The 22,246-nt window shown below is 41.5% G+C and overlaps 1 protein-coding gene across 1 annotated transcript in view; it reads right to left on the bottom strand.

Annotated features, from left to right (window-relative positions):
- kmt2ca (lysine (K)-specific methyltransferase 2Ca) overlaps window positions 1–22,246 on the bottom strand; it is a 420,190-nt gene that overhangs the window by 162,228 nt on the left and 235,716 nt on the right. Inside the window, exons 16-23 of the mRNA XM_070881651.1 lie at window positions 17,546–17,662; window positions 15,498–15,599; window positions 14,332–14,436; window positions 11,289–11,470; window positions 8,773–8,937; window positions 5,811–5,920; window positions 5,532–5,600; window positions 3,225–3,443 (exon numbers count right to left, since the gene is read on the bottom strand). Coding sequence (XP_070737752.1) covers window positions 3,225–3,443; window positions 5,532–5,600; window positions 5,811–5,920; window positions 8,773–8,937; window positions 11,289–11,470; window positions 14,332–14,436; window positions 15,498–15,599; window positions 17,546–17,662 — 1,069 coding nt within the window. The remainder of the gene's footprint in view (window positions 1–3,224; window positions 3,444–5,531; window positions 5,601–5,810; window positions 5,921–8,772; window positions 8,938–11,288; window positions 11,471–14,331; window positions 14,437–15,497; window positions 15,600–17,545; window positions 17,663–22,246) is intronic.

The following is a 22,246-nucleotide window of genomic DNA, read 5'->3' as shown; positions in this document are numbered from 1 at the left end:
AGCAGAAGATAAATGTACACGGAGTCAGAGGAAATGTATTAGCATGGATAGAGAATTGGCTGGCTAACAGAAAGCAGAGAGTCGGGGTAAATGGGTCCTTTTCGGGTTGGAAATCGGTGGTTAGTGGTGTGCCACAGGGATCGGTGCTGGGACCACAACTGTTTACAATATACATAGATGACCTGGAAGAGGGGACAGAGTGTAGTGTAACAAAATTTGCAGAAGACACAAAGATTAGTGGGAAAGCGGGTTGTGTAGAGGACACAGAGAGGCTGCAAAGAGATTTGGATAGGTTAAGCGAATGGGCGAAGGTTTGGCAGATGGAATACAATGTCGGAAAGTGTGAGGTCATCCACCTTGGGAAAAAAAAAAAACAGTAAAATGGAATATTATTTGAATGGGGAGAAATTACAACATGCTGAGGTGCAGAGGGACCTGGGGGTCCTTGTGCATGAATCCCGAAAAGTTAGTTTGCAGGTGCAGCAGGTAATCAGGAAGGCGAATGGAATGTTGGCCTTCATTGCGAGAGGGATGGAGTACAAAAGCAGGGAGGTTCTGCTGCAACTGTATAGGGTATTGGTGAGGCCGCACCTGGAGTACTGCGTGCAGTTTTGGTCACCTTACTTAAGGAAGGATATACTGGCTTTGGAGGGGGTACAGAGACGATTCACTAGGCTGATTCCGGAGATGAGGGGATTACCTTATGATGACAGATTGAGTAGACTGGGTCTTTACTCGTTGGAGTTCAGAAGGATGAGGGGTGATCTTATAGAAACATTTAAAATCATGAAAGGGATAGACAAGATAGAGGCAGAGAGGTTGTTTCCACTGGTCGGGGAGACTAGAACTAGGGGGCACAGCCTCAAAATATGGGGGAGCCAATTTAAAACCGAGTTGAGAAGGAATTTCTTCTCCCAGAGGGTTGTGAATCTGTGGAATTCTCTGCCCAAGGAAGCAGTAGAGGCTAGCTCATTGAATGTATTCAAATCACAGATAGATAGATTTTTAACCAATAAGGGAATTAAGGGTTACGGGGAGCGGGTGGGTAAGTGGAGCTGAGTCCACGGCCAGATCAGCCATGATCTTGTTGAATGGCGGAGCAGGCTCGAGGGGCTAGATGGCCTACTCCTGTTCCTAATTCTTATGTTCTTATGTTATGTTCTGATAACCTAGAACAGGTTTACTATGGCACTGTAGATTTAGAATTCAAGCAGACAGCATTCAGGTCATAATTAGAACATTTATAGTTTTCTATGCTGGATATTAAAAGACACATTCATCACAATGAGGATGCAATGCAAGACATATACAAGTTTAACGAACGGTACAGTAGAACAGAGAAATAGTTTTTTTTTAAAATAAAAGTACAAAGAAAATGGGATGTAGCACACCATCCAATTTATATGGCCAATGAGTTTCAGCTTGCGTTGTTACAGTTGCTGCCACCACAGAAGCTCCATATGGATACAGATGGAAGCATCATCATTGCAAACAAATCTTCTTACTTAGTGAAATAAATATTTTAAATTACTAGGCAAAATCAGGATGAATTCACTCGTCTGGACCTACGCCATTAGAAACTCACTGGGTAGTATAAACGCTCGAGTGCAACTCCTTTCCAGAATAATTCTCATTCAATAGCAACGGTGTCTGGACAACAGAGAGCATCATATTCTTGGGAGCAGGGGGGGGGGGCGCAAGAGAGGAGAGCGGGGGGGGGGGGGGCGCAAGAGAGGAGAGCGGGGGGGGGGGCGCGAGAGAGGAGAGCGGGGGGGGGGCGCAAGAGAGGAGAGCGGGGGGGGGGCGCAAGAGAGGAGAGCGGGGGGGGGCGCAAGAGAGGAGAGCGGGTGGGGCGCAAGAGAGGAGAGTGGGTGGGGGCGCAAGAGAGGAGAGCGGGGGGGCACAAGAGAGGAGAGCGGGGGGGCACAAGAGAGGAGAGCGGGGGGGGCGCAAGAGGGGAGAGCGGGGAGGGCGCAAGAGAGGAGAGCAGGGGGGGCCGCAAGAGAGGAGAGCAGGGGGGGGCGCAAGAAAGGAGAGCGGGGAGGGCGCAAGAGAGGAGAGCAGGGGGGGGGGCACAAGAGAGGAGAGCAGGGGGGGGGGCACAAGAGAGGAGAGCGGGGGGGCGCAAGAGAGGAGAGCGGGGAGGGCGCAAGAGAGGAGAGCAGGGGGGGGGGGCGCAAGAGAGGAGAGCAGGGGGGGGCGGGGACGCAAGAGAGGAGAACGGGGGCGGAGGGTCGCAAGAGAGGAGAGCAGGGGGGGGGGGGAAAGAGAGGAGAGCGGGGGGGGGGGCGGGGGCGCAAGAGAGGAGAACGGGGGCGGAGGGTCGCAAGAGAGGAGAGCGGGGGGGCGTCGGTGCAAGAGAGAAGAGAGGGGGGGGACAAGAGAGGGTGGAAAGTAAAAAGGAAAGAGAGAAAAAAAAGGAGGGTTTAAAAAAAAAAGGGAGGGGGAAAAAAGAGAAAAAAGGGAGAAAGAAAATAGAGGGGAGAAAGAGAGGACAGAGAAAAAAAGGGGAAAGAAAGTGACTGCAAATGTGGGGAAGATAACTTCTATAGGCAAACATGGAGTAACTTCATATAAACTGCACTTGGCTACAAGTGTAGCGAGCAACTAAACGCAACGAATTGATTTTGAGCAAATGATTTTGCGTGAAGCATAGAAAGGAGCCCGAATCCCTAGAACCCATCTTAATTGGCATCGCAAGAGAGGAGAACGGAGGCCTGAATGCCAGAAATGGCATTAACCAAGTCATGCTGGGAGTCACTAAGATTAGGATTAACAATGTTTTAATTTTTCAATTAGTCTTTTCCCATAAATGTATGCACTTGAATGTTTATGAAACCCAGTGAAATGCAGCATATCAATTAGTCTGCTCCCAACCAAGGAGGCTACAAACTGTAAATTTCTTTGACTGAAGTTTCTGCAAAATGAGAGTTAAGTAATTCCACTCAGAAAAGCCAGGAGCAGAAAAGCCAGACTAAGTAGGAAGTGGTGAAGCCATGCTGATGCAGTAAAGCATGAGATTGGTATTTTCAATGCATTCGTCAGAGGTTTTGTTAATTGAAATGCATGGGGCCATTATAGCAAATGTTTTGAGGCATTTCCTCTACTCAGATATCTCATTTGGACAAGCACATTCACAAGTGACATATAAACATTCAACAGGAAAACCTTTTTCTTCCCTTCACTTGAGTAAGTAATGAAGGGGATCAGCCGGAATATTGTACCTCTGCTATCATCCACATCTCCATCCACGTCTCTGGACTGTTCAGACTGGGGATCAGGTGGAGTTTGCAAAACAGCCACACTGTTCTGATTTATGATCTTTAGCTTCAACTTTGGCTTGGGCCGCTTCCGACGTGGTGGAGCAATACTGAGGCTTTGGAGCTGTGACATACCCAACTCAGTCAGGCAGACACCATCCTGTGTATACGTCCGTGTCGGTTCTGTTTTCCGAGAAAAACACAGGTTATACTGAATGACCTGTTAAGGATTTTCTTATCCAAATGAGATAGGAAATTCCTACTGACCCAATTCTAAAAACTTCTGTTGCAGGCGTCCAAGAGCTGTTCACTATTTTCACCCATTTTTATACCTGCCATTAATATCCCCGACTTCTCAACACAGCTTTGATGAGGCTAGGCAAGTTACCACACGAGGAATCAGCAAGTCTGTGATGCACCAATTGCTAGTTTCAGTTAACATACCAGTGCACATGAAACTGACAGTCCGAGATGAGAAAAGGTCACTTGGGCCCGTCAAAGCTCTTTCCTTTACAACACTGACTCTCCCAACATAGCACCTAACTGTATTGAGAACATCCTAATGTTTTTGCTTCTATTATCTTGCTTGTTTATAGGATTCCAAAATTTAACTTTTCCCTCTTCGCTCCACTTAATTGCCTTGTTTACAGACCACAAAGCCTACACTTCTTTAATCCTTGCTCCGCACTCATCCCCTTTCCACTTGAGATCAAGTTTCTGGCCACGTTCAATTCTAAGTGTATATTTCTTGTGGCCTGTTAACTAAAAATGAACAACATTTGAAGTGTGGTCTAACCACTGCATGGCAAAGTCTTGGGATCTCTTCTGCAGACCTGCACTCTACTATTCTGACAATATTTTGCAGCGTTCCATTACTAGTTTTATTTTCATTGTTTTGCCACGTTGTCTAGATACTGAAGATAAGTCTACTATTACTTCCAGCTTCCATTCTACATCTCCCTATACCAATTAAATCCAATTTATTGTATATTTACATTCCACATTTTTCAACCCATGTGCAATTTTGTACAACTACATAATTAATCTCAGCCTGTGCTGCATCTTACGACTCTACCTTCAAGGTAAACTGAACCAGTTTACAGATGGTTTCAGAATCAAAGTCATTAACATAGACTAGTTATAGGAGTCACATTCTGGCCGCATAGGGCTCAATTCAACATCTCTCTTTGTCTGTAATTAAACTTTTCAGAAGTACTCAAAAGTCCAGTTTCCTAAAATCATGCCTCAAAATCTACCTCTCTAAAGTTGAATGTTTCTATTGCAATCAATTTTTTCTTCATCATAAACCTCACCTTAAACTCCACCCGATTGTGACCAGTGTTGCCAAGACGTTCTCTTACTCTGACCTGCTCAATCTTCTTCTATAACATCACTGCTCCACGTAACAATCCAATATTGTGGCTATAATCATGTTGTCAATCCTACTGCATCCTTTTAAGGTCTCTGAAACTATCCCTGATAAACTGATGTCATCCATAACAACTATATCGGTTTCCCTTACTTGATGCTTGGTCCCATCCATCCTACTGAGCTGGTGGTCTATAGTAGATGCCACAGTTAGTTTCCTATCAGTGTCAGCACTTAAAAGAATCTTGCACCAGCCCCTGTTCTGTACCACACCATCGAGCTTCCATTGCCTTTTCTACCGTCATCATTATTGCTTTTCCTTCTTTCGCCGTTTGCTGCTCTCCTGCCTATTTTGTTTCAATCCTTCCCTAATGCTTTATTTACTTTTTCTGTGGTACTGTTCTGCATCAGATATCTGGCAAATAAGCTGTTTTGCACACTCCATATTAAGTTCATTGTGTGCTTAACCCAAATTGTGAAGCTTGTTAAAGAGTTTGAGTCTTCAAAGATCCCCTAGTGGCTTGCTGACTAACTGCGGTACTGAGCCATTCATAACAGGAAGAGATCAGGTCTGATCCTTGGTCTGTGCCTGATCTGAGTGACTTACATTCCCAAGATAGGAAGTGTAAAAGCAGCTTATTATCCAGTGAGGCCTGCTATAAAGGGGACATATGCAGATGAAGACATGAATAAGCTCAGCTGCAATGCCCTAATTGTCAAATGTCCACCAACACTCACCGTCACGTCTCACAAATGTAGAATGGTCACGTTGGTGAAGCACCATATTGCTGCTGGCGCCTCTGGAACCATGCGATTCAGCACCTTCATGACAGGAGGATAGAAAATTGGGACGGGGTAGGGAAGGACAGATCGAATCTTTGGCTACCAAGTCTGGCAATTTACCTGGTTCCTTCGTCTTTACAATAACTTGAGGTGTTACCAAACACAAATCAGTCCCTTCTGAGGTAGTCACTGAGGCAAAAGAAAGAAAGTAAGTTTGAATCTTCGGAGATTCATTATTAAATTTTAACTGCAGTCACTTGGAGTGAATTAAGCAAATAATTAAGCTTCAAAAATTTAACAAGTTTTTGTTTATAAAATCATCATAGTTATGGGTTGCAATTTTAAGGTTTTTCAAAAATAAAATCATTGAGCAAACTGGTCTAATGTTTCAACTCTTACCTGGAGTTGTCGTCGCATATTGCCTACATGTGAAACAGTCATAGCCGTTGTCTGCTGCAGTCTCCACTTCATCTTCTGTGTTTAGGTTCTGGCAAACAGCATGAATCCACCTGAGAACATAGAGGTTCACAAATTATCTTTAAAAAAAGATACTTCACAACTTGCATTTGTATAGTGCCTTCAACACTAAATATCCAAAGGGGTTGCACAAAGAAGAAATGGACACCAACTTAAACATTTCATATTGGTTCATCTGCTCCCCCTTGCTGCCAACCTTTGGAGCCAGTGGCATCGGCCTTTTTGCCAGTGCTTCTTTTTTCTCCCTCCTTCCCTCCCTCAGTGGGAACCCATGCAGGTGCAGCTGCCCACCAGGATTAGTCTCATCAGTTTACCCTGCCAGAATATCTGGGGCCATTAACAACTGGCGGTAGGAATAAGATGGGATGGCTGGCATTGGGGAGGTGAATGGGTGGCAATGAGCCTGGGGTGGGGGGGGGAAATGTAATGAAGGAGAAAGCAAAGGAGGAAAGGGAGGGAAATAGATGGCAATGAAGGGGAGAAGGAAGGGGTAGAATCTGGGAATGGCAATTTAGGGAGGGGGGGGATACCAGGATTAATTGATGGTATTTGGGGAAGAGAGTCCCAGCATTAATGGAGTAGGGACAAAGTGCTTACATGAATTGGAGAAAGAGGGGGTCAGCCTGAGCTTGGAGGATGGGCAGAAAAAGAATAACAGCATAAACTGGATGTGGGAAAACAAGTTTGCATTGACATGGTCAGAAACTGAGAGGAGTGCCAGGCTGAATTAGGCAAGAGTGAGATGTACCAGTATGAGTAGGGAGTGCTACAGGAGCAGAGAATGTCTCTGTGGAAGGGTGCGATTTTGGATGGGGTGCGGCCTCTCTGTGAACTAGGTCTGGCAAGGATAGAATGCCTCCAAGCTTGGGTGGCAGTTTAGATGAGGGTATGTAACCTTTGAGGAATTGATGACCTGGCTTAATTGTTCAAAAATTCAAACTGCCATTTTTTTGTGAAATAGAAAGGTACTTGAAATTAACCAGAATACATAGTCTTTATATAAAAAATAAAAATCGTCCAGGGAACATGGCCCCCAAACAAATGCATTGATGTACTTATTCTTCCCCCCCCTACAAGTGAAGCAATGTTGTATACACCAACAGCATATGTTACAAAGTCTTGAAACTACCTGTTTTCACACATCATTGATTCATAATTAGGGTCATTCTTCAGGTGTTTCCCAGTTGGGGCTTATGTCAGCTTTTACTTAGTTTTCTAACTTGGCAAGTATTTGATTGAGGAGTATGAGAGCAGTGTACAACATCTTCTAAACACTAGACCTGTCAGATAGACTCCAATAGTCTGTTTTGAGCCTTGCACATTCCCTTGTACCCTGCTGCTCAATTCAACCTGGTTCAGTTAACACAGCTCTATGCTCAAAGGATGAATTACAAGTTGGGACAGGGCTTAATGAAAATTCAATGTGCAATTTTCTTTGCTTTCCCATTCACACACGTGATTTTCTTCGATATACAGAAACAATGACATTAGCATTTTAAGTGTTACTGTACAAGTTTCACATTTATAAACAACATTCAATAGGTTTTAACATAAGAGGTAGGAGTAGGCCATTCGGCCCCTCGAGCCTGCTCTGCCATTCAATAAGATCACGGCTGATCTTTGACTCCAACTCCACTTTCCCATCTGACCTCCATATCCCTCGATTCCAAAAATACCCCCATGCCACATCTGCAGCAGTGGGTTTATTAGATGTTTTGGCAGCTTCTAATTTAGTAGTAAATTTTAAAGAAAGGGGGCAAAAACAATACCCCAGTATCTTAAGACTGGCTCTTGCTGATAACCACAAAAGATCCTTTGAAGGTACAGCAGTTGGAGTTTAAACAGTTAAAAAGTAAGTTGTTTGCCTTTGTCGTGTCCTTAAGACATCAATTAATCCAAATGAATGAACAGGAGTGCACCAGCTGTAATTGAAGACAGTCAGCCTGATGGAAGAGGAAACTATAGACGAGGATCTTTCAATTAAACTGGTGCCCTCAATTTAAGTAATAAAAGACACCTGCTTCCACTGCACCGGAGAACTGAAAATAGACGAAGGAAACTGAAAGATGAACCCGTAGGTCAATTGGCCCACTATCTATAATTCTACAATCCAACGTAATTTAATATCACCATTTAGTCACAGTTACTGGCACAATTTGACCCATTAGTTTGTTTTTCTGGTCCTTCCAGATTGCAAAAATCACTGTCCAGCACAAGTAGTAGGTGACCTCTTGCCATTGGCACTGCCTTTTACCATTCAGTGCAGTTAGTGGAATATACAAAACCAAGGTCTAGTCAAGCTTCACTCTGCCACAAATGCTTTCACACAGATGTTATTGCTGCTAAATTACAGAACTCAAATAATTTTTTTTTAAATAAGCAGAAAAAGCTGGATTTACACAGCAGGGCAGTCAGTAGCTGTAAGGAGAAAAGACACGTTATGATATTCTTATGAAAAATGTCATAACTTGCCCTTCCTCTTTATAGATGCTGATTGACCAGCTGTGTATTTTAGCATTTTCTGTTTTTATTTCAGATTTCCAGCAATTCCAGTTTTCCACTTTATTTTGTAATTTTCGTTTCTATATTGGTTTTTATGCCAAAAGTTTGAGAGAGAGAAATATTTTATATCAGGTTCTGTCAATGTGTGTCAAAACACTTTTAATGAGACACCTGCCCTGCTTAGCTCAAATGTCTTGTCCAATTGATGCCACAAGATAGATTAATGCACATTTCTACACTAGTTTTTTTGACAGCATTCTTGTTTAATAATGTATGTCGTTTATGATGTATGTAATTATAGTTATGTACTCATTATAATTCATTGGTGTCAGTCTTCTGCTTCATACAGTCCATATGCTGAGAACATATTGGATGCACCCACCTGTCACACTGCCGGCATTGTATAATAAGCTCCTCCTCCCTGTAGCTCTTATTGCAGACTGGGCAGACAGCCAAGCTGGCACAAGGAGCGCACTGCGTATAATTGTTCTGCCATTCACACTTGAAACCGGGTGAGGTTGCCCCACACTGCAAGCAAGAAACACACCTGCGAAACAAAGAGAAGGCTGATTGCACCACAAGAGCATGGTTCAACCTCAACTGACATATCTTGACGTATCTTTACAATGCTCCAATGTTTAAGGATTGAGCACTAAAATGTTCAAAGAGGCTAGATCTTCTAGCCTCGGCAACAAATTATTGTTATGTATGCAGGGCCAGTTCAAAGAATCACATTTCAGAGAAAGGTTATCACACTCGAATAACAAGTGCTACTTCATCTTTGAATAGTTGTTTAAAATGGAATATTCAAACATTCTAAACTCATAATCCGTAATCTAACTGCATCCAGCTGTACAGAAACCAAATTATAAAGCAACACTGAACATTATTAAATCAGTTTTCTTTTACTTACATTAATTTTAACACAGGCCATAAAGCGAACACAATATGAAAACTAGTGGGTTATGATTGAAAATCTAGTTGTGAGCCTGAGCAAAACTAACTTGCTATTTAATTGCTCAAGTTAATACATCAGCTTATCCTTCGAATATAAAATCATACTGGATATGGATAGCCCTTCATAATGTATCCTGAATTTCACATAAATTGAAAGATATAGCTGTTTAACTCCTGTAATATATAAATCAAATCAAACTAGTCACATTATAAATAATCTTTTTCAGCACAGCATTTTTAATATTTTGCATGACCTTAACATCACAGAGCATATTAGCCTACTTTATATAGCAGTGCAGCCAACTATGTGTGCTGGCATTTGTTGCCAATGACACAGCAGACACCCTGCAAAGTTCTAATACGAAAAGACCCCATCAACAGTTCCAAACGACATGATTCTCAAGACAGGTGCAAAAGGACTGGTGAGAAAGTTTCAAAATCAGTTTCCAGAATTAGTCTCCAACTATCTCTCCTCGAGGATGGACCCTGAGGGGGAGGGGGGGTGGGGGAGAAAGAGAAGCTGCTACTTGATTTTTCTATGGTAGCGAGGTCCCCAGTGCTCATGACCACCTCCAAAAAGAAATTTACGCTGCACAGGAGGTACAGACCAGAAGGCAAACATTTTGATTTTTGATATAAACTGAAACGCATTGAAACTGAGGAGTACTGAAAATACCTGCAAGCTGGAACTGTTAGCTGGGGATTCCTGAGTTTTGGAGAGCAGATTCAGAAATCAGCCAGAGTTGAGGGGAGTGCTACAGTGCCAACAATGGACAAAAACATAATGCAGGCATTACCGAGTTACAGCTAGTGATTTCCATGTGCCACTCCCATTACCTCATTGTGCATCCCCCCCTTCCCCTCCCAGTTTGGAAACCTCTAGCTTGGAAGTTCAGGTTCTCAAAACACTATTCAAGGAACTAGCTATTCCCGTGGATCATCCATTTCAACTGTCTGTCAACTGGGTCAGCCATTTCCAGGTGGAAAGTACATAATGATCAAGTTAGACCCGCATAACTACTTACTGCTTATTATCAGCAATCATGTAAAAATGTATAGAAACCACATGAATGAGAAGCAACAATATCTTAATGTCAGTAACCTGCATCTGGTCATCAATTTTCTTTACCACAAAGTGGTCCACTTCTGGCGCACACAATCTCATGGCTTAGAAGTGGAAACATTTGGTCGATGCCAAGCACAAAATGATGCCCCACATCAGATTTTGTCCCTCACTACAAAAAAAATGCATGTGCCTCCAATTTGCACATCCACAAGCAGCTATGTCGCTCCTGTCAAAGGCACCAAGTGTAGCTGCTCCAACATTCAGTGTCAAACAGCCAGCTTCATATCTTTCTCTGTTCTCCTACATCAAATCAATTAGACTTCACTAGCTACGGTCTTCACTAAAATTACTCCAGCTGCAGACTCTATGCCAGAATGTAATCCACCAATATGCACTGCAATATCATAAGTAAACTTGCTACTTTTTTTCTTGTGGTGTTTCAGGCATATCTGCTGAAAATGTGTAAAATAAATTATATTAATAATTTTCTTCAATAGCAATATTGAAATGACTGTAAAATAACTTAATATCTGTGACGAGTTTCATCAAAATGGGTTGCACACTTCAAATTGTAGGTGAGCTACATACATATACACTTGACCAGATTAATAGGCTTCTTTACAAGGCTCACTTAAAAATAAACTAGTAATGCCTCAGTGCTGCAAATTTAGGATGCTGCAATTTGTGAATTTGCCTATCTTCACTTTACTAATATATTTAATTCAATCATATTGCTGTTAGAAATGTCTCAGCAGGAATATACAGGCTATTTTCCAAATAAGCTATTAATTGCTTATTTTTTTTAGTTAGTCCTTCTGTATGCATTGTTCGCGACTGTATTTTTACAAGTTAATAGTCTTTGCCAATGAACTTACCATCGACATTTCCAGCCACCTTTAGGGACCATCTGTAAAGGTGGATCCAGGCAATAGGTGTGATAGCTGATGTCACAATCGTCACAGAGAAGCAAACGACCTGGATCGGAGGCTTTCCCACAGGATTCACACACTGTGCATTCTAGACATCGCCAGCCTTTGCTCAGCACCACTTTAGTGATCTGTCCAGGAGAAAAATAGTCTTAGTGCTCATCCTCCACATCAACTATATGTGCAGTCAGCACTCCAAGCCTCTTGTCTGATAGTATGAAGTACCCAGGAGAACAGAGTATACCCCGTTGCATTGCAATCATTCATTAGCTGACCACCCAGACTACAAACACCAAATTAAAAATGTTTCCACATATCCACTGTCTCTAGCTGAACATATCAGGACGAATAACTGGTCTAGTTACTAGCAATTAGACTGACAATTGGCTGACCCATTTGATGGGAATCAGAAGTAAGCTATGATTACAAAAATTCCCTGTGCAAAGAACACCGCCAGAGAAAATTTCAAACATGCTAATTAAATAAATAGGAAAACAAAGTACTGGAAATGTGAGAATATAATATGCAGAAATACTGCCATACTGAATGTACTGTGTTTGAAATACATTCATTAATGTGCTGCAATGTTTCAATGGGCCAATACACTGCATGTTGTGTGGCACTAAGTAATCCAGGTTCAATCCCTGATTTATACAGAGTCAGTTGATCTTAACCAGGACAGTACAATTGGACTCAGCATCCTGGGAGTTGTCAAAGCCTGTGGAACGGTACCTTAGCATAAGTCATCATCTTCAGAAGAGGAAGAAAAAAAGAAAAAAAAAACATTGAGAAAAAAAGGGGGGGTGGGGAAATGAACAATAACTGAATATATTATAGAAAGTCAAGTATAAATGTGCTTTAAACGCACTTCAGCAATAGCAAAGAAGCTACTAATGCAGTTTGGTTAAAGCTAATAAAACTATAAAGGTTTCGAGTTGATAAAACCATTTATGCAGGCACACATATTTGTATGTTATGTTGTGGTACTTGCTTCTGCATTGAGAATATACACAAGAAAATATCCTTCTGCAAGGTGCCATCAGAGCAGTACTATAGGGGGTTCAATGAAGACACTCACACAGTAAGCATCTCCGAATACTATTCTAAGTTACTGATGAGCAGGGGTGCTTTGGAAAAGGAGAATGTTATCCAGCAATCTCTACGCCTAGTGATTGTGTCTTCTACAGGCTGGAATGAGTGTTGACCAATTTATAAACATGTGTAGTTACTGATTATGATATGCCAGCTCAAGAATGATCAGAAAATGGTTCTGAAGCTGGATTGTATTCATGAATTGCTCAGTCACTATTTAAATGGACAGAAATGTAAGTGAAGTGGTGACCTACAGAACTATTGACATTTACTGCACTGAAGGAGGCCATTCAGCCCATTGTGTCTGTGCTGGCTCTGTGCTGAAGCAATCCAAAGCAAATACCACTGCCCCCACCAGCCCTGCTTCAAATATGTATCCAATTTCCCCTTCTTCCAGGTGAACACTGATCTGCTTAATTAAGTAATTTCTTAAAGAGATAGCATACAACCATGGTGCTACATTAATTAGTATTGTATGCATCGGCTGAATAAAATAAAATGTGAACATTTGTTTTACTATATTGATCTGTGTCTGGTGCTGAGGAAAATTACATGCGGCTTGCAATGAATAAGCATCTTTTATGGACAAGACCGGTTCTAATCATTTCTCCTCTCTCCTCAGGTGATGATTCATAATTATTTCGGATGCAGGCATCAGATTCCATTTTCTCTCTATCTAGTACTTGGAAGTCAGGCTATTGGTGCAAGTAGCAAATACCAAATGTTGACCATGCACTAAAATTGTGTTTCCTGTCAAGTGAGTGTTTCTTCATCACAATTATCAAGAGTAGATATGGGGAGTGTGGGTTTAAGGTAAATTGAGATTTTAGTTTGTAAACATGCATGTAGCCCAAACTGAGAGACTAGACCTTGGACTCGTTTCAGTCCCACCTCAGCAGTTCAAGATACTCAATTTTTAAAATTCCCATTCTGAATTTAAAAAAAAGATATAGTTGTTCAAAATCAATAGCATGCAGTCCTACTGCACTGGAATTTTTTTTTTATAAATTAGAAAAGGTACAGAGGAGGTTTACCAGGATGTTACCAGGGAGGGACTTCAGTTTATGAGGAGAGGTTGGAAAAGTTAGGATCATTCTCCTTGGAACAGGTAAGGTTAAGAGGTGACCTAATAAAAGGTTTTCAAGATGATGAGAGGTTTTGATAAAGTAGATAAAGATAAAGTATTCCCTCTGGCGAATGGGTCATTAACCAGAGGCCATAGATTCACAAACATTGGCAAGAGATCGAGAGGGGAGATGAGGAGAAATTCTTTCACTCAGCGAGCTGTCGAGATCTGGAACGCTCTGCCTGAAAAGGTGGCGGAAACTGATTCCATAAATAATTTTATAAGGGAGTTGAACAGGTACTGGAGGATGAGGAACTTACAGGGTTATGGACAAAAAGTGGGGATGTGGTACTAAGCACGACTGCTCTTTCTAAGAGCCAGCACAGGCACGATGGGCCGAATGGCCTCCGTCTCTGCTGTTGGTTTCTATGATTTGTATCTGAAAATGGAAACATTTTCGAAAGAATTTTTATGCTCAAACTCAAACTTCACTGCCTTACTTCGAATCACAACGTTTAAGCAAATTCAAATTGGGGGGGGGGGGGGGGGGGGGAAGGAAGAGAAGAGAGAGAAATTGGGTCAATGGACATGTTTTAAACAAGAGCGATCACATTCTTAGTTTTTCACTAGAGGTTTAAAATACTGATTGAATTGGATCTTCTCTACATTTTACAAGAGCAAGTTTCAGAGGTTTTCCAGATTCTTTATTTCAGAACATACCATTCTGCAACATCAATTGAAATCAAACTCACCTAACATGAACATATACTCAAGGAAAATTTTGCAATCTAAGCTTCATCTTACAGATTCAAGGTAAGCATAAATACCTCTTACCTTAATACTGACACAGTAGGGATGGTAACACTGGCCACATTGCGAGCAAACAAGCAGCCGTCCCTCTGAACCTTTCCCAAAGCTCCCACAAACAACACACATATCCTGAAATTAAATCAATCAACAGGTGAAACAATGCTGATCTAGTCTTGTTTATGGAGAGGAAAGCATCAGATCAAACCTGTACTTTCAGTTGACAACTTTAATTAGATTCAGGAGATTAAAAAGCAGTTACTATGTTCTTGGTGATACTGGTCGAGATACCAATAACCTCCACCCCACTCCCTCAGACTCGCCACAGCATTATAAATTTCTCAAAACCAACCTTTTTGCCCAATATTTCAGTCACACCTCCTAATCCCCCCCATCAGCTCAGTATCCATTCCATTATCTACCTCCATTATGAATTGAGATTTGTATATTCCATTAAGGGTGCTTTACAACTGTAAATTGTTACATGCCACAAAGAAATTACTGTGGCCAAGATCACCCCATAATTTCTGCTTTATAACAGTAATTATGATCGCTTTTTTTTTACTGTTACTGAGTTAAGTTAAACTCAATTTTTTTATCACTTGGGCATCAGTGATGCCAGTTCACTGGATATATTCAAGAGGGAGTTAGATATGGCTTTTATGGTTAAGGGGATCAAGGGGTATGGAGAGAAAGCAGGAAAGGGGTACTGAAGGAATGATCAGCCATGATCTTATTGAATGTCGGTGCAGGCTCGCAGGGCTGAATGGCCAACTCCTGCACTTATTTTCTATGTTTCTGGTATTTTTGGATATCAGTGTTTGGTTATCGGTCTTTAATTCCACCCTTTTATAAACTTTTATAATTAAGACCATAGGTTTACGGTTACTGAATAAGTTACATTCCATTTTTTGCTACATGGAAGTTTGAGATTTTTTATTGATGCATTGGGGATTGCACTTTGCAATCTTCTATTAAAATCATAAAACTTGGTCATATTATTTGGAAACCAATGAGACACCAAAAAATTAAAGCAAAGTTGCAAACTAAAGAGTGCGTCAATCCTTTACCTACCAGACTATAGATTGTTTTTCACACTGCTGAGCTTTCAGGGACTATGTTGTAGACTATCAACAGGCAAATAGGTTTCTGCTACTCCAATGTTTTCCTGTTTAACTGAGAATATTTCTTACCTGTTTTAAAGTAAATTTGTCACTTGTAGAGAACAAAACAACAGTGTTATGCATTGAGTTTTCATCCTCATCCCTATTAACGATCATTTCCATGGCACCAACCTACAGTGGAAAATGCACAATTTCTATTAGCCATCTTTTCTGATTAAATAAACTCACACCCTTTCTTTAATTCACACCCTTCTTTAAAACACACTCAAAGGGAAAAGTACCGAGCTGGTGGTGACCTTTCCAGACAAGGAATCGAAGCTGAACCCTTACTGGATTACATGATCCACACCACTCCGACTGTTGGGTTGCTCCAGTATGGTTCTTGGGCCTACCCTCAGGCTGTGCTTTCCTTTAACAGCAATGGTAGATTACTTACCATTTTATTCATTCTTTAAATAGGTTGAATATTCATATACTAATAGGAATGCCATAATCCCATGTGAGAGCAATGATTGGGGCTGCCGACTCTCAAAGAAATCATTCCCATCAGATGGCAACTGAACACTGCTGCATCACGGCCTCAAACTAATGAGGAAACCGGTGAAGCTCCAATGTCACACTGGAACATTCCTGGTCTGTATACCCCATCACTAAATGTTTTTAAACTTAACTCACACACGTCATTATTCAGTGATTTACCCATAAACCCTCAGCACCTCATTAAAATGATTTCTCTTAATGGAGTGTTAGCAGCTAATTTAAACATGGAACAATTGCAGCCAAACCCGTATCCAAACATGCGTGCACTTCCAGTAGAGGCTGCTGGGCAACAATTAAGAGCAATAACCTAGCCCAAGGACACTGTAGCCACAACCACCCCCAACCCCCCCTGCCCCATCAGCTCCACCCCATGTCATAAGTAGCTGAGAAGCAGTAACTCAGCACAGACCAGGAATCGAAGCTGAACCCTTACTGGAGTGTATGATCCACACCACTCCGTGCAGTTTAACCAGAGTCATCAGTGACAATTTCTCCCATTATTTCGCCACTCACTTCTGAACGTGATTCTATCAGGCTTCTCTGCTCAGGATTTTGGCATTAATACTACCAATCCTGATCTAAACAGCATTCGTCAAAATCAGAACATGCTGCCTTAGTGAGAAGCTAGTAAGCTGAATACCAGCTCAAGAGTAGGCTGACACGCGGAACAGCTTGGGCCGTGTATCATATGGAAGATTAACAAGGGGATCCTTTTAAAAATATGAATCATCAGATAAATACTGAAATTTAAGGTGGTATTTTTAACATCCTTTGTGGTTTCAATATTTTTTGTTTCAACTGGGACCTAATGGTGTTTCTCTTGTCCTGGAAAAGTAAACATCTTGGAATAGTGCATCGACTAGGGATAATTCTGCTATCTCATGATGCAAGGGGATCCAATTTCACTCAATACAGATATTCATTACTTCAAAGCGCTTCCATGATTTTTATCACAACAATTCAATTCACTAGTTAAGCTCCTTCTTAATACTCCTTTAAACAATATTTCTAAAATTAACCAAGCAATACAGAAACCAGCAAAAGAATTCTTTCAAGTAAATTGCGTTGCTAAAGCAGGTAAAAATGCGGGGGGGGGGGGGGGGCGGCGAGAACTTTCTCAATTAATTTGTACTGTATTCCTTCCAGTAATATCAATGAAAAGTTCAGCTCACTAAACTCAATTGGCGAGGAGTAACGCAAAAGGTATTTAACGGATGAAATTGATAATATCCATTTGTAAAACACCCATTTTTCAAAATAAAAGGGCAGGCGTCCTTTACTTCTACTGTCACGTCAGGAAAGTATCATTTTAAGAGCTCAGAGTTCGAAAATGTGCTAGCAGAGTAGAGTCAAGTGATATTACAAAATAAGCAAACAGGACCTGGAGATAAAATTACAACAACAAAGCAGAATGTAGCAAATAAAATGCATTTCAAACATGGCCAGGATCAATGTGGCAAATAACTAATTACACCAACACGATCAGCAGCAGTAAGAAAACAGACCATTTGGTAGACTAATCTCCCTTAGAAAAATAAAATCTATCTTTAAATTCAGAAATAAAAGATGTAACTTACTCCTGGTGGTATAACAGCGCCAAAGCCATTTTTCAGTTTAGACCTGCCTCTCACTCCCCGACCAGGGTGGCCTGCACCACGTGGCCTCTTCTTCCCAGGAAAGCCTGCACCACGGCCCTATTGAAAAAAACACTTCAGAAAAGTCCTGCTTTGAATACAATGCATCCATAATATTTCTCAACATTAATGATGGCAGATCGAGTGTTTATTTCGCAATAACTGAAAAATGACAATTTACTGGTGATTATGTAGTATTCTAAATAAATTTACAAAGTCAATAAGCTATTAAAAACAATACTGGATTATCTACCTTCAGTGTTGCCGTCCTTATTCCTTGAACATAGTTTATGATTTAAATACATTAAACACATCCATCTTCAATGGAGATGATGGTAATCACACGAACGGTATCCTTTAAACGCTTTATATACTGTCAGCTGGCAAAACAATGTGATTTTCTCCCAAACACATGCTGCATTTTGTTGTGACTCTTAGACCAGTTTTTAGTACTTTTTGATGGGCCATGCTTGCAAATTAATTAACATGCAAAGCACTTCGAATCAGAGATAAAATAGTGGAGTGAAGAGGAGATTGGGAACTATACTCAAGGAAAGAGGGAGAATCTCCATGGTACTGCCAAATAGATTTTATTTAAAAAAATTAACTTAAGGCCTGCCTCAAGGTTTAAAAGTTTATTAAAAAATTGTAAGAATTGCTCCATTAGGCTGTGCTACTAACAAAGCCCAAAAATAAGACTGCTGCCTCCATCCACCTATTTTTTCAGTCAATAGTAAGCTCCTCCTCTTCTGTAGTCATTTATTTCTATCTGGGGGATTGGGTGGGGGGAAAGAGGGGCCGGGGAAAGGAGAGAAATAGTTCCATGGGCTTCAGTCGCTCTCCAATACCTTGCACAAATGCTCATTCTTCACTTTGCAAGTTCAGACGAAAAGTATTAGCAGACCGTTTAACTCTTGGCAAGTACCACAACCACGCCCGATCTGTCCTGAACTTCAAGCAGGGTCACTGGATAGCAATTTTTCCTTTCCCTAACCTAGGAGTATAACCTTGATCCAGAGGCAGCAATGCTTGGGTGGAATATATTTTGAGGTTATATTGTGTTAAAGGCATCCATTATTATCCAGTTATTGATGATGAATGGTCTTTTATGTTCTATGATAGTTTCTAGCCAAGCAGTTCATAATATTCCCACAAGTCACGCAAAGTATATTGCTGTTTGAAAAGGCGGAAAAAAAAGGGACTTCAAAATCAAAAAAAAGGTTACTGCATGACTATGCAGGTGTTTCATCCTATCAATGTGGTAGGCCAGAGATCCAAAAATACCTCCACAGTAAAATCTGCAGTCAATCTATAAAGGATATAATGACAGAAAATATACTTGCCACATTATCTATTTGAAAAGATGGTACAGATTACAATTTTAAGGTTAACAATCTTGGATAGGCTCCAAGGATTGCTCCAACTACAAAACAAAATTTGATGGAACTACTAGAAGAGCATGAAAGTAATTGAATCAAATGGTCCAAATTGGTACCCAACATGAAGAAACTCAGTGTTACTTTCTATACAAATTAATTTCCCATCTCCTAAAAACTGCTTAAAAGTGAATAGCAGATACTGCTGATCATATAGGCTATTTTCATGCCACGAGACTGACATTTTGTCGTTCTACTTTCCTCTACAGTCATTTTGGGTACATAAGTATTGGAAAGTAACCTGCATACACCCTAAAATGAGTCAACTGAGTCAAAACATTAGGCCAGCTGAGAGCTAATCTGAAACTGGCGATCCCTGGCAAAATACTGTACCATATTCAACTTTCTGAAATCGGACTGAAAGTTCACCAAGATGACTCTTTCGAATGAAAAATCTTCAACAGTCTTCGTTGTCCACAAGTCAAAATCTGAGATCCAATTTGCTTCACTAAGCATTTGATTGTTCTCCATTACTGGGGTAAACGGATCAAAGATAGAAGAGCAAGTAACTCCGAGTCAGTGAAGAGTTGGTCGGTTTGATGTGAATGGGATAAGAATTATTTCCTGCTGCCTTGTTCATTTCATTGTTTCTTCCGTATGTGAAAAAGAGTCCATTTGGCTGTAAAACAAATTTGCTTTCGCCGAGGACAAATGACTGCTCTAAAAGCTGACCACATTTGGGTCCATTCCTGTGATGACTTTTAAAATGTACTTGTGTTTTTTTTTTTAAAAAGAGCTCCATCAGCTCAGATAAGCACAGATAACAGAGGCCATTCAACTTATCCTGCTATCGAAATTTATGGACTCACTATCACAGCATTCAACTCCCTCTTGAATGATCTGAGTTTTTGCCTCAAATATCCTACCTGGAAGCTCATTATTAATCAACTTTTATTAAGATATTAATCACACTATGTGAAGTGCTTCCTCACATCATCCTGAAGTGGGTTTTTACTAACTTGTACCGAATATCCAATTGTCTTTCAATCACTAACTTTTAACATTGCTCTGGATTAACACCTCTATTCCACTTGGTATATTTTATACCTCTCTGAAGCCCTGTCTCACTTGCAAGGCCGAAGAATAAGTTTTTCTAATAATTCAGTTCTCTGACATTAGGGATCAACCTAGTAGACCTTCTCTGCACTGTTTCCAGAGCTTGCATCCTTCCCTTGTGCTTCAACTGATTGCAGCTCCCAAATGCAACCTAATGAGATCAGCCATGATTTTATTGAATGGCGGAGCAAGCTCCAAGGGCCATATGGCCTACTCCTGCTCCTATTTCTTATGTTCTTATGATAATACTGTAGCATGATGGCCTCAGTCTTGTACTCTAAAAATGCATTTATACAATGCCCTATTACATTCTCAGGACACCCCAAATAGCTGCACACCTCATTAATTACGTTAGAAGTATATCCCCATTGATATATGGGCAAACACCTTAGCCACTTTGTATACAAGGTCCCAGAAACAGTAAATAAAATGAATAACCGTTGATGCATTTTTTTGGTGGTATTAATTAAGAGCAGGATATTGGCCCGGCCATAAAGGAAATTCCCTGCCCATCTTCAAATAGTGTCAGGGGTCTTCTATGCCCAAAGCTTCTTCACACCAATAACACACAAGAATATGATGGAATATTCTCCATTTTCCTGGATGAGTGCAGCTGCGATGACACTCAAGTAGCTTGACTCCATGCAGGACAAAGCAGTTTGTTTAATTGGAACTTCATCCACCGGCATAAACATCCACCGTCTCCATCACCGGCATACCGTTGCTGCAGAATATACTATCGACAGGATGCACAGCACCAAGTAGTCACAGCTTCTTCCGCGGCACCTCCCAAACTCGCGACTTTCACCACCTAGAAGGACAGTAGGTGCATGGGAACACCATCATTGGTGGTGCATCATCCTGACTTGGACATATATTGCCGTTCCTGCAGCACTCCAAGGCGGCGGCCCACCGGCAACTTAAGAGAAATTAGGATGGACAATAAATGGCTGCCTTGCCAGCAACGACCACATCTTGAGTGAATTTATTAAAAAAAAACTTGTACAGGCAGATGGCCTTCATTTAATATCTCATCTGGAAATTAGCACGAATGCAGCACACCCTCAGTAATGCATTGAAGTGTCAGCTTAGATTATGTGTTTAAGTCATGGAGTGGTGCTTGAAACTGCAACCTTCTGACAGAGGTGAAAGGACAAACAACTGAGGCAAACTACAGAATCTCAACACCCAGTAATAGGCCTATCAAGTCCCATTAAAGAGCCATTCGGGCTGATCCTTTGCCTGGTTCAGATATCTGATTGCTAAACCTGCCATGGAGTTAGAATCCATTCAAGGCAAATTATCTTGGAGCCAATTGAAGACTACAGATCTCACACTTACTTCCACTTCCCAAGAACAGTTACTAGCTTGACAATTGAAAGTGTGGATTTGAGCCTTCACAAGACAAACAACAGATACCAGGAATTCCTCACAAAATGATGCAAAATTCACCATAAAATGGGCAGGGACTTCCCATGATTTATTTGTACTTCAATTATCATTGAGCATTCCATAATAGATGAAACAAAGAAGATCGCCTTCGTGGTTTCAGACCCAAAAGACTTTCTCTATTCTGGCCAGCGATGTGGTCAGTATGCTCAACTTTTCCTACCATGATTAGTCTCGGCCTGCAAGACCATCAACAGTCTGGGGCCATGGGAGGGAGCAGCGTGTGGCGGTCCGGCCCTGAAATCGTTGCGGTCTTGGCCTGCAGGACCATCAGCAGGCTGGGGCCATTGGAGGGAGCAGCGTGCGGAGGCATGCCACCAAGGAGCATCGAGTGCTGCTGTAGGAGGGCGAAGGCTGTGAAGCCAGGTCGCTGATTGCAGTGCGGGCAAGCACAGCAGGAGGGGCGAAGGAGCGGCAAGAGTTTGTAGCTGGAAGTGACCGGGATCCAGGAGAGGCGTGACTTTGGGGCTCAGAAGAGGCGAGGACCCAGGGGCAGCACGGGCCAGCCCACACTGCGATATGTGTGCACGCTAAGTCCGTACAGCAGAGCAGGTCTCCAGTTAGTCTTGCGTAATCCTTGCCACTGGACCAAGACCTAGCTCTGTCAAGCCTGTGTGGTGGCTGGTGTGCAATGGCCACCATACGTTAAAAACAATCCACGCACAGGCATCTTCCACCCTTTCAAGATGTAGTTCGGGATCTG

The sequence above is a fragment of the Pristiophorus japonicus genome, chromosome 5 (assembly GCF_044704955.1).
Source record: "Pristiophorus japonicus isolate sPriJap1 chromosome 5, sPriJap1.hap1, whole genome shotgun sequence".
In the NCBI taxonomy this organism is placed as follows: Eukaryota; Metazoa; Chordata; class Chondrichthyes; family Pristiophoridae; genus Pristiophorus; species Pristiophorus japonicus.
This window is presented reverse-complemented; position numbering and strand designations above follow the sequence as displayed.